This window comes from Pholcus phalangioides, unplaced genomic scaffold (genome assembly GCF_987345545.1).
Source record: "Pholcus phalangioides strain wild (caught in Gottingen) unplaced genomic scaffold, Ppha-v1.0 ptg000008l_1, whole genome shotgun sequence".
NCBI classification, from domain to species: Eukaryota; Metazoa; Arthropoda; class Arachnida; order Araneae; family Pholcidae; genus Pholcus; species Pholcus phalangioides.
This window is the reverse complement of record NW_028301601.1, coordinates 29,215,781-29,228,869: the sequence shown is the minus strand read 5'-3', so window position 1 is coordinate 29,228,869 and position 13,089 is coordinate 29,215,781. Positions and strand designations below refer to the sequence as shown.

General features: G+C 35.5%; 1 protein-coding gene across 1 annotated transcript in view; it reads right to left on the bottom strand.

Moving 5' to 3' along the window:
• Positions 1–1,743: 1,743 nt before the first annotated feature.
• Positions 1,744–13,089, bottom strand: part of kl-2 (dynein heavy chain 2, axonemal kl-2) — a 118,637-nt gene continuing 107,291 nt past the window's right edge. The window contains exons 59-64 of the mRNA XM_089234511.1: positions 12,310–12,426; positions 9,333–9,482; positions 7,534–7,710; positions 6,990–7,064; positions 5,620–5,764; positions 1,744–1,980 (exon numbers count right to left, since the gene is read on the bottom strand). Of these exons, the coding sequence (XP_089090637.1) occupies positions 1,838–1,980; positions 5,620–5,764; positions 6,990–7,064; positions 7,534–7,710; positions 9,333–9,482; positions 12,310–12,426 (807 nt within the window). The 3' untranslated portion in view covers positions 1,744–1,837. The remainder of the gene's footprint in view (positions 1,981–5,619; positions 5,765–6,989; positions 7,065–7,533; positions 7,711–9,332; positions 9,483–12,309; positions 12,427–13,089) is intronic.

The window sequence follows — 13,089 nt, the reverse complement described above, 5'->3', positions numbered from 1 at the left end:
TTTGAAACCTGACAACTTTGAAATCTATTTCAATAAAACAAACGTCTATTATAACATGAGCTCACAATTGCTGTAAAAATTGTCATTATAACAGTCTTCCCGTTATGTACCACACTGTACATCCTTGGATTCCATGTTTTGATATCCCAGGTTTGCAGGCAACAAAATGAAAAACAAAATGTTTCTATTACAATTCATTTATTCATACAAATCAGCATTGATTTCAAGCTTAATATAACTTCATAATAAACTCTACTGTTTAAGGCGAGTCACAGAGTTCGGGAATAATTTCAAAGTGTTCTCAGAATTCTGGAACCATACATCTCCAATTCACAAGCCCGTCAAATACACCAGACAGTTTTTTCAGAAGTTGAGATTCTGAGCCGTGAAAACGGTGACTCCTTCAAACATTGTCGCACGGCGCAGATGTTGTACAGCACAATAGCTGTAACATTAGATCATGATCATCGCATCATCATCATTGTATCATGATTGCCAGATCATCACTGGACCATAATCGCATCTCTGCGACAAGCTCAAACACAATTTTAGTTCATATTTCGACTCCACCTAGAGAAGTCTGGTCTTCCAGCATTGATGTTCCTGAATTCAACTCTGGTCATTTGATCATCCTCTCTAAGGTCCAGGGAACTAAAGGAAGCCTGTGACATAGTTCGTGAGTGATCTATGAGCAATTTGAAGGACTGATTCTCCATGGATTTAAGATGTGGATTGCATAACCAGGGAGCAGGGCTTATGGTGGAATTCTAATTTTTTCAAAATTTCTAAGATTAAATAAGTTTAAATTCTCTGAAATAAATGTAAATTGTAACGAATTCTGATCCGGTTGTGACAAGTGGTTCGTCACATTAGATTTTTTTGTAATTTGTCTAGCCCTGTTCTGTGGGGATTCTCCACCCACACTATAATACTCTTAAAATACTCATGGAAGTTGTATTACTCTTGTATTAACTAAGAAAAGATCCTCCAATTACTTTATTTTGAGAACTTGAAAGGGGATTTCAGGTTCAATCATATCCTTCTCATAACGTAGCTTATAAATGAAACATTCGGCTGAATAACAGTGTTACATTTTTGAAAAAATTTTTGTTTTGACTGAATAACATTCATATAGCTTCCATTACACATTCCTCAAGTCAGTTCTTGCATAAGTAAACAAATGTCACTGCTATGCCATTTTAAACAGCTGCAACCATGAGTTCTATAATTGGAACTATCTGTCTGTGTTGTAAATGCGCCTCAGTTTTAGCCGTTTTCCTTGGAGAAGGTTTTCTGTATCGTGTGCAGCATTAGGGTTGGGAATTGGATAAGAAAACCTTAATTTCAAGTTTTTGACCAATCCCCGCCCTCATGCTGCATGAAGAAAGACTGCTCCTATGAAAACTTGCTTTACCTTTCCAGACAGAATAACGATCTGTGCTACTTTGAGGTGAAAAAATATTTCCCTTTTTCAGTGATTACTTTCATTCCATCTCCTCTAAAATTTGAAAAAACGACAAAGACTGTTGTTCAGCCGAACACTCTAAATGCATGTCCATACACACGACAAATGGTCATACACGAGCATTCACTGAATCACACTAGGCATCATAGAGGATTATAACTTGAAAACGCAACATGCATTGTGTGTGACAACAAAAGTTTTTCTTTCCCCTCTTGCTGGAGAAAATGGTTGTGAGGAAAATAAATCAAAATCACACATTAAATACAGTTTTCATTCAATGAATGATACATGCTTTATTTATGGCCATCTAAATACATTGTAATAAAAACAATATAAACAAAACATTCAAAATACCATTCCCGATAATAACATTCAAATGTTCATAAGAAATGCTGTTCCTCGTTTGATCCAATGGGTGCTTGGCTTCCTGGTCTTAACATCTATGCCCATGATATATGTTGATGCTCCTTGATATGTGCGTTTTGGAATATAGAAACATGGACAATGATACATCCCTGTATGAGAAATGAAAATTGGGGAAATTCATGTCTGCTAAATACAGAAGACTCAAATTTAGTATTGTATAATTTATATTATACAGCCAAACCTATATTTCTTGAAAAATAAAAAAAATCCTTGCATTTACTGTACTAAATCAATGTATTTCCACTTGTCTGTCTTGAAGTAATTTTCGTAAAACTATCTAACTATCTCGAAGGCCAAGCCCAATGATAGTAAAAACTAAAACGGTGAAATTCCTTGTCATTCGCTTAAATCTGGCTTTTTCCCATAGGTGAAAAAAACTGATAAGAAAGAATTATTCTTATTACAGCCAATTGTGTTGATGGGTCTTGCCAATCATAGGTGGATACTATGATTGACAGAAATCAGCCAACAGACAATTCAAAATTGCTTCAAGAAAGTTGCAGGTTTGGAATCGGTCATCTCAGTGATGAAGGATCGGATCTGGTAGTTTACTCAAATTTCAACGAATCTCAGAACAATGTTTAAGATGAAATTTCAGAACATTACTAGTCTTCAAGTCTTGAAAAGCTAGAAATTTTATTTTCCGATATTGTGGAAATGGACAAGTTCACTACAAATTTGCAGCACCTTGGCCAATACCAAAATTTATTTATTTATTCAATATTGTTTGGCCGAGGCCTATAAAAGAGGATGCAGAATTTATATGTGACGAAAGTGCCGATTGATGGAACAAGAAAATTCTGAAATCGTAGTACAATCTACAATATTTGATGGTAGGTTGTTCCAGTCGATAATAGTTCTTGGGAAGAAGCTAAATTTGTGACAATCTGAAAAGGTAATGATGGGCTGAAATTTTTGGGAATGATTGAGTCTAATGGAGAAATGTGAAGGTTTAATTAGAATATTGGAAGTGTCAATATTTTGTTTAAAAAACCCATGGAGTATTTTGTAAAGAAAAGTTAAACGAGAAATAAGTCGAAGAGAGGAGAGCGGTTGGATATTGAGTTGGCGCTTGAGTTCAGATTTGGAGATAGATGAAGACCAACAGTTAAAAATGAAACGAGTGGACTTATTTTGGATAGATTCTAATTTGTCTATGTTGGTTTGGGTGTGGGGATCCCAGGCTTCACAGGCATAGGAGAGCACAGGGAGAATATATATCTGGTAGCACAAGTGATGGACATGACGGGTGGAGTATTTCAGGTTACGGCGAAGGAAAAAGAGTTTTTGGAGACATTTATTAAAGATATAATCAACGTGAAGGTTCCAGCGGAGATTATAATGCCCAGGTATTTATAATGGGAAACCTCAGAGATCAAAGAGTTGTTTATTGAGTACGGGAAATCGTGGGGAATTATTTTATGGGTAACTTTCATAAAAACAGTTTTTGAGAAGTTGAGGGGTAATTCCCAGGTTGAGCACCATTCGGAAATGATGTTAAGGTTGTGTTGGAGAGATTCTTGGTCGGAAAGATTGGACACTGATTTATAGAGATGAGACAATCACATCAGCGAAGAGTCTGATACGGCAGTTTATGGAGTCGGGTAGATCATTTATGTAAATTAGAAATAGTAATGGCGAGAGGACCGAGCCCTGGGGTGTGCCAGACTTGACATGAAGGAACGGGGAGTTCTGGCCCTTGTACGAGACAAACTGGTTACGGTTAATAAGCAGTTGAACATTTAGACCAAGGTTTGAAAGTTTTAGTAGAAGTAAATCTAATTAAAATCATTGCTAACTCGAATAATACAGCAGAAAATGCTCCAGAGAAATTAGAAAAAGTGATAGTGAAAAACTACTAAACACATGCTATAAAAACACTATTCTTTTCAGTTTGCTGCAGCAAATAGCACAGAGTCCAAAATATTTGCAGCTTTTGCTAATATAGATGAAATTGTGAAGGTTCAAACAGAAAATCATGCATCAATCTAAGCTTATGGATTATTTTAAATAAGGCATGTAAATAAAGCTAAATTTAACATATTGTAGTGTAACTGAACATTTATTGTGCGACTTAATCAATAAATTTCATTGGTAGCTTATGTATTTAAACTACAGTACAGTACTTTTTAGCTTTTAACATCAAATTTTTTGCCATTTTTTGGTGTGGTCTTTCCTTTCTTACTAAAAAAAACTAATTAAACATTTCTCGAAAACTGTCCATCTCAATTTTTTTCTGTGCCATCAGTTTCGAGGTAGAGAGGTTTGACTGTATATATAAGAAATCTGAGTAGACAAATCATTTGACACAAGATCAATCGTATGTCAGATAACCAGGAGAAGATGTCAGTGATATGTTTCAAGTGTACACACAAACTTAAACTATAAATACTATGAATCAACTACAGTGGAATCCAGCTATACCAAATCTACTAGTTTATAATGAATGAAATTTTTGTCCAATGAGTTTTGTTAATTATTTATATGGGGGTTGACCCCCATATAAATAATTAAACTATAGCATAACTGAAAATGACATATTAAAGGAAAAAATATGAAATAACTTGACAGGTAATTTTACATGATAATTTTTCAATTATCATTTAATTGCACATCAGTCTGATAGAAAGCGTGTCTAATACTCAGAGAGTCTACTGCTATTTAACTGTACATGCACCTCATATACATTCTTCTGTGGAATTTCCAACAAAGTGGAACGTCTTATGTGAGTGTATGCATGGCCCTGGTATATTTATGTTGTCAGTGTTGTGTTTTTGCTGATGCTGCCATCTGTCTCCCATATTTTGAAGTAATGATGATAAATGTTTGTACAGTCTGTCCTTTGTATTTGCGGTTTTCATACTTTCTGTCTCTTTTCCAGTTTTCTGGAAAACACAGATGCAGTACTAATGTTCGTATTGAAAGAAAATATAAGTTGCATGTTTTAAAAACCACTCCTGAAGTTTTTCTAATGCTTATGTTCTCTGTGTGCATTCTAAGTCTACATCTAGTATTCAGCTGCTTCATCAGATGTTATGAGAACATTTATGGCTTGCTATGCACATTACTCAATGATGGTACAGGCAATTGAATGAAATGCAAATGCAAGAAACGTCTGAGTGAATTTCATCAATGCCATTAGTGTCAATGCTAGAACTGTGGATGCTATGAAGATGGAAACGGTCATCAGCCCTGGCCTAAGGACAGATTCACACTGGACCGATACTACAATGATACAATTTGCGATATCAATACGGTTAAAAACCTGAGATTTATTCTTAACTAATCCATGTTGATGTTGCAGTCATATTACCTATATATCTATCGGTCCAGTGTGAGCCCGGCCTAAGAAACAATTAAAAACATTATCATTTTAAATTAAATTTTTACAACTGTTCTAGTTTTATTTTTGCATTTTATGCTATCTAGTGAAGAACGCTCGTTGTACTTGATTAACAATGGCAAGTTTTTCCGCATTCTCATCAGCTATCATTGTATTTCAAGTATGGCTCAAAGCAATTCCTCTTTTAATGTCATTAAAAAAACTCAGTTCCCTTAAAATCAAAATGCGCTTGGTGTAGATGGGGCTATCTGTCTAAGACGCCACATATACTTAAATCTAAGATAAAGAGCATTTGAAGAAAAAGGAATTACATTGATAATATGGAAGCAGCATTGAAAATTGATTTGAAACTTATGAATAGTTGATTGAGAGTGATTTTTTTTACCTCTTGTATTCACCTCGTGTACTGGTTTGAAATGGATCACGGGCATGGGTGCAATCAGCTTCATCGGATCCGGCTCTACCAGAAGGCAGTTTTTTCTGTCCCAACCTGCGCCTTCAACAAACAATCCTCTCACAAATAAACCTTCCTAGAAAAGAAAAATAAGGAGATGAAGCCAAATCCATTGAGGATTGAAAATATAGATTTTCAGCTGATTGTTTTGTTACGACAGCTTTTGGGATTTTACACATATTCAATTTATTACCATAGTGATTTACATAAGTTAAATTTCTCGATAGTGATATCATAATGTATCTACATGCAGGTGTCAGGGTAAAGTAAATTATGTGGAACATTGAAAAGATATGTGCGCATAAACACTACACTAAAAAAAAAAAATATCTATTGGGATAATACAGTTGACGCTTGTTTCAACGATTCCAGACAGACTTAATAATTAGTTTGTAAAAGTGGGAGACGACGAAAAAAATACAGGAAATAAATGAGTTGGTCACCCACGAGATTATTTAATAATTTCCAGAAAAAATCACTTATTTCTGTTTACTTCATAACATTTCACTGTTATTTCAGTAATCAGTGATTTTAGTTTCCTACTTTTCATTCACTGGTGACAGTTGTACCCACAACTGCATTTTCTCCATATAGTACACAAAAAGTCAGTCAGGATCCTTTCTTGAATTTCTGCAGCCATCCATCTAATCTTTTGAAATCCTCCAAGTTTAAATTTGAGGCAAATAATTTGGCTTGTTTCAAAAAGTTTCTGTTGATTCAAATGCAACAAGTGCTTTTTCAATCGACATGTCTTGATTTTCTGGAATATTTGAGGGATGGTGGAAGGACTCGGAATCGACTTGCTGCAGAAACAAAATTTTGCTGAACTTTAATTAGAGTACTCAATGTACTTTTTGGAATCCTGTACATTTTAACAATTTGGTAAGAGTTCCCACATTAATTTTTTTTTTAATCTTTTTCATATACTGTCAAGCACAATCTTTTCTGTTTTATTGAAGTTGTAAAGAAGAAAGTAGTCAAAGTAACATCAGAAGTTAAAGTACAGTTTGATCAACTCCAAAATTTTAGCAAATGTTGGAGTTAATTTCCCCTAACTTTAGCAAAGGGGAACAACAAAAAATTCTTTGCATTGTTCTAAGTTGATATTCGGCCATAAATTAGAAATAACACATAACGATGTGAAATTTCACATGATAAAAAATGTCATAATAATTTTGATTCATTTTCCTGCAATAAAATGTCAAACAAAAAATTTTCATCAAATAAAGTAACAACAACATTGTTCACATGATGATACTTCTGATGATTTTGGTGGTAAGTTTCAAAAAGCAGTATCTTACATCAGGGTGTTCAGTTATATGAGCTTCTTCCAATGTAGACACGACAAACTCCCATTTCAGGTCATGAATGAGAACCTATTAAAAAGTAAGGAATATTTTAGAATAGTAGCACATGAATACTTTTGTCAAATGCAGGGATTGACAAATCCAAGGTCACCATGGCAACTAAAAATTCTGCATTGGCACCTTAAATTTTCTATGTGTGCTGACAAAATTGGAAGACTGAAGACAATGCTACAATTTTCAATAATTTAGGTATCCATTTCTACCAACATGGGAAATGGTCATCAAGTTTCAGAAAACCCTAAAAATAGTATTTTCTGTTTTTTTTCAAGGGGATTTGTTTAAATTTTAATGTTCAGTGCAATCGTTTTTGACAAATGAAGCACTTTCATTTTTAGCTCTTTGCAGAACTTTGTAAATATTGTTTGTCTCTGCATGTCTTAAAAGTGCAGAAGACAATAGAATGCTACTGAGTAGTATCAGAGTCACAAAACTAGGCCTATGTATCCAACTAAAAATAATAGCAGAAACATGTACTTACATCTCTTTGTCTAGCAGCAGTCTGTAGAGCTGCATTCAGAATTGCTGATGGATTCGTGAATCCAGACAGCCAGAACTTGACAGGAACTTCACCAGCTGAAATCCAATCGGTGAGCTGCATCACACGTAACTTCAAATCATCAATCCAAGGTCCAAGTGTTTTCACAGATGGATAAGCCTTTAAATAATTTTTTAAAATGATAGTTATTGAAAATGCTATCAGCCTATCATGAGTACCTGTGGCATGGTGTAAAGAAATAATGAACAATAATTCAAAAATTACCAAGTAAATTATAATTATAAAGATAATGTTTTTATGATAACCAGTAAAAAACCTGGAAAATGTGTGCACTGAATTGACATAATTGAACTGAGTTATAATGACAACATTTTAGTGAAATTCAAATTTGCTTAAAAAACTATTGAACTAAAAATACTGTGCCGGATGATTTCTCTCACAAGTCCTTGAAAGGAGCAGAGGATGAAAGGAAATGCAGGACGTCACTGATTTATTCACAGAAGAGCTATTTACAAATATTCACAACAGAGATCATGACGGAAAAATAGTGAGAGTGATTTACAGATCAGACCTTGCCTCAAATTTTACAACTGCTTAGTTCCGGGAAAGTACAGCCACCTTATAAAGGCCAAAAGACACATTCTAGATTTTTCTATTATCTTCTCGGATCATCTTTACACTTCTCCTTTGACATCGCATCGGAGCAGTCGCCAAACTTGCCAAGTTTGTCGTTAATTTGACTAGATTTACAGAAATGCACCATTGATGATTATTTACAGGTGAAAGATGACGACATAAATGATAAATAATCACTATTTACATAATTTTTATAACAAATAAAGGATTTGAAAATATTTTTGGACTCTTCACAGCAAAAGTTAACCATTGAGCACTTGCTCTGGGGGCCTCTAAGGCCTGCCTGGACCCCTTTAAATTATCGCCATAAAGAAATTCCCTTTGAAGTGAAATGCATCATCCCAGGATAACAGGCCACCATCCTCAATTGTACGAGTACTTTTTCAGGAATTTTTTATCCCCCCCCCCTCCCCCTTGGGGTACAAAAGTGGTTCCTTGGGTCACAGGTCTGTATACATGTTATTACATTGTTTGTGCAGTCAAGAAATAAAAGGTTGAGAGAATTAACTGGGGAAGAAGTATTCATAATTAGTAGAGTGGGGTGAAGAACTTTCCAACAGTGATGATCAGATTGGTCATGATTCATCGCCTGATGTTTCACTCTTTAAGTGGCAATTAAAAATCACTAAACTCCCCTTTCAAATGCCACATCTTTTTTTTTTAATGGAGTAGGCTTTCTTCCAATTTTCAGCAGGTGCAGACTAAAGGGTAAAGAGAAAAGTTTTCCATTGAGAAATCAGCCTTATAAAATATCTGGGCTTGTCAATTGTAAAATTGGAGACGTTTATCGAGACAAAATATCTCATTGTGGCCGCTTAAAGCATCAAATGGAATCTGATCAAGACGATAGATTTGATGATATTGATAGTTATTTTTATTCATTTATTTTTTCTTGTACTTTTGTGAATGTGATGGCAATGATTATTTTTTTATATAACCTTTACATTCATTAACCCAGGGTTGTAACTTGGGTTTTTTTACCGGGGGGGGGGGGGGGGGGGCAAACGTAATTTTGCCACCCCCCTGCACCATAAAAGTCAATTTTATAACAGTTTTTGTTTTCCCCCTCTACTTCCAACCCTGATTAACCATTCAAAATAATTGATTTTTCTTCAAAACTTTGCGATTACGAGTTTGAAACTTACTTTCAACCAGCTTGCTGGAACAATGGAGTCACATATTGAACTGTAAACTTCATCAACTTCTGATGTCATAACCTGAGTACCTTGTAATCCACACTTCAGATCAATAAGAGATTTCTTCACTTGCATAATCAACTTGTTATAACGTGCGGCCTGGAGAAAAATTGATAAAGCAAGCATGCATAAATAAATTAATAATTTGCATGTGTTTGTGTGTGTTGTTTCACAAAAACTTTGTTGCTTTTAGAAAAATTTTAAATCTCTTTAACACTTTAAATGCATTACTTACATCATTTATCTCATAGAAATCCCATGAATTACTCTCTATTGAGTACATTTTAATAGCAATAAATACATCATTACACTGAGCAGTACTCAGTGATATGATAGAGCAGGGCTACTTCCCCAAACATCAACTCTGACCATATCACTATATTGCAATTAACTGCCATTAATGAGATGGGTTGAAAATGAAGGCGCTGTCTATCAGTGGTCGCCTCAAGTTCGTTAAGGAAAATATCTTATCCATATCCTCCCTCGGATTCGAATCCGGGACCGTGACAGCAACCTTCACGGTGGTAGACGAGCCTCTTACCACCACGGTACTCTGGCACATAGAGCAGGGCTGGACAAATCCCAGGCCACAGGTTTCCATGGTGACTAAAAAAAATTGGTATTGGTGCCTAAAAAATTTATTTTTATGTAGTTACTAAATTGCAGGCCGAAAGCAGCACAGGATGTTTGGAATTTATAGCATCATATCTGCAAACATGAATAAAGGTTTGAGGATGATGTCACTATCCATATGAAGGTTTTAACAGCTGACTAATGTGAAGATATATTTAGGAAAGAAAGAAAATTCAGCTGCACTTGCGAGTAATCAAACCCATGTCCTCTGGCGCTCACCAGAAAGTGAGAGGACGTGGAATAAGGGTCACCTTGAAAATGTCAAAAGAAGCATTATTTCGAACCCTTTTTTTCAGGTAAAAACTTTTTATGATTAAGATATAATATATACAGGGTGCATAGATAACAGAGCATATGACATTTTACTGGTGAACCATTGATCCCAAAGGTATACTTGCAATTAGAAAAAAGTATCCAAATATAGTAGTACTCAGATATGTCATTTATGTTGGAAGAGGTTGTATAATTACCAAAATAAAAAACTTCACTTTTTATACAGGCGCCATGTGCCCAAAAATCCAATCAGAATGTTGTTACTCTGTCTCTCCTGATGCTAACTGGAAAAATTCCATATTTCTAACTGCAATATTCACTTAGATATTCAAAAACTGAAGAAAGCTGCAGAAAAACAGCATTAAATGTGGACCCAAATGGGGTTTTTGGGCACGCGGGCACAGTATAAATTGTTAATTTTTTATTTTAGTAACTATAAAACCCCTTCAAACACGAATGGCGTATCTGAGCCCTGCACATAGGCGGAGATAAACGTGAAGGTCTGGGAGCTCAAGGTGATGAGCTCCCAGCTGGGAGCATGAGATGATGATGTCAATTCGCATATATGCATATACATTAGATCAGTAGACTCTACCTTCGACGCTGCCCCCCCCCCCATATCTCCACCCATGGAACTGCACGTTATTTGGAAACGTTTTCTAATTGGAAGTATGCATCTAGCATCAATGGTTGCCATCAAGATGTCATATGCCCTGTTATCTATGCACCCTGTATCAGGGTTTAAGCTGGATAAAAAATTCCTTTTGCTAAAATGAGGGGGGGGGGGAAAGCTTTAGCAAAATGCTACAATGCTAATGTAATGATTGATGGTTGGATGTCTACTCATTTCGTACTTCCTGTACGCATTTGTGCGAAAGTGTGGCTACTACTCCTTTCACATTCTACCTTTTTTTTTTTGCATTTTGCATTTTGCATATTTTTTAAAAATTATATTCTGGACCACAGTTGTGTTATGAAGTCTCAATTATAGTCCATTGAATATTTCGTGCTATAAATCGCTCACGAACCATAGTTGAGAAAAAACACAGATTTGCAGAAGACAGGCAAATTGCATGTTTATTTATTTTGATGCAACCACTTGTTCTTACAGAAAAAAAAAACAATTGTAATTGAACTATGGTCAGAAGTTTAGTTACATGACGTAAAGACTTACTAGGAAAGGGTTTTTGAAATTCGACTGCTAAGGGGAGGTTCAATAGGGAGGGGGTCGTATGGAGAAATATCAAGCCAAGGCGAAACTGCTGGAGCTATAAATATGAAATTCGGTCAGTATTTTTGTATTTTATTATAGAGATTCACTGAGAAAGGATTTTTCCCCCTAAGGGAGAGGGGAAACAAAGGCTACATGGAGCAATCATCACTGAGCCGAAATCACTGAAGCCATAAATATAGAATTTAGTCAATATTATAAATTGTATAATGTAGATATTCACTAAGACAGGATTTCTGAAAATTCATCTCCTCCCCCCCAAGGGGGTCATGAGGAGTTCAAATGTTATATGGGGAATCATCAGCGAGTAATTTTCAGATTACTAAATCCCCGCGAGTGAAGCTGCTGGCAACAGCTAGTGGTCCATAAAAATGGTTGAACCATAGTTGAGAGCAAAGTACAATTTTCTATTATTTTTCCTATAAATATTTGTAAAAATGTTTATTAAACATATGTAAACACTAAATTACCTGTAACACAGGACATCAATAGCGCATAACAGCTTGTTGTAGTTACTTGTAGCTGAGAAAGTTTGCATCTGACAAGATAAAGTGAAAAACATAATTCCCAACTAACAGCTAATTCACGGGAGAATATCAAACAGGGGGCATTCTAACCACATCTACATGTTACACTATGTCTACTCTTTGTTTTAGCATTTAAATAGTCCACTAGATGTTGTTAGCATTTTGATTATCGATGTTATAGTGAGCAAGAGTGTTTGGACCATAGTTGTGTGAAATTACGGTACCTCAAAAGTATAATTTCAACTTAGATACATGAACTTACTTCTTGTGATAGCACATACAAAAATGGTGATGGGCTTTGTTCCTGCAGCTCAACAACCGATTTCTCCCTGATGGTAGAGGGAATTTCAAGGAGCATGTCCCCAATCATATTCAGAACCTGAAGTTTTTTTACAACCAATGTGTTAATAATCACTTGCATGGTGGGTACAATGCATGACAAAGATTCATATATAGCAACAAAAATATATTCTTCCATCATAAGAGATTGGGTTGCCATTAAACTTGAACTGGATGGGTGGGTGGTTCCATGGAACTGTGTCGCATCGACGGTTGCATGTTCAAATCACGTTTGGATCACCACTGTGCTGTATCAACAGTTGCATGGAGTTTCAATTCAAGAAAAGCATGCATTTTATTTCACATGAAATGACAACTTTATTTACACAACATAGTTTAGACTAACAAGTGAACTAAGTGATAACTCAAATAATCACACAATGGCGCTTCGAGCGTGGACACATCAATCAACAACCCCTACGCTCTTGTGGTTGCTCTGGAGGTGTAGCTTTCTCTTCCCGCACGTGTTGCAGCGATGCCACTGAGCCTTACCATTTATGATTAAAAGTCTATTGTACTATTCAAAAAAAAAAAACTTAGTGAACATCTGTCTGAAGCAAAATTCCACAAAAATCTGCTGGTAATGCCTTCCTTGAACATCACCCTACAGAGAGATGCAAGAAAGATTCAACACTCAATGCATGGATGGATCTTTCCATATATATTAATCCTACTTAGAAGCCCACCTGAAGCTTGGGCATTG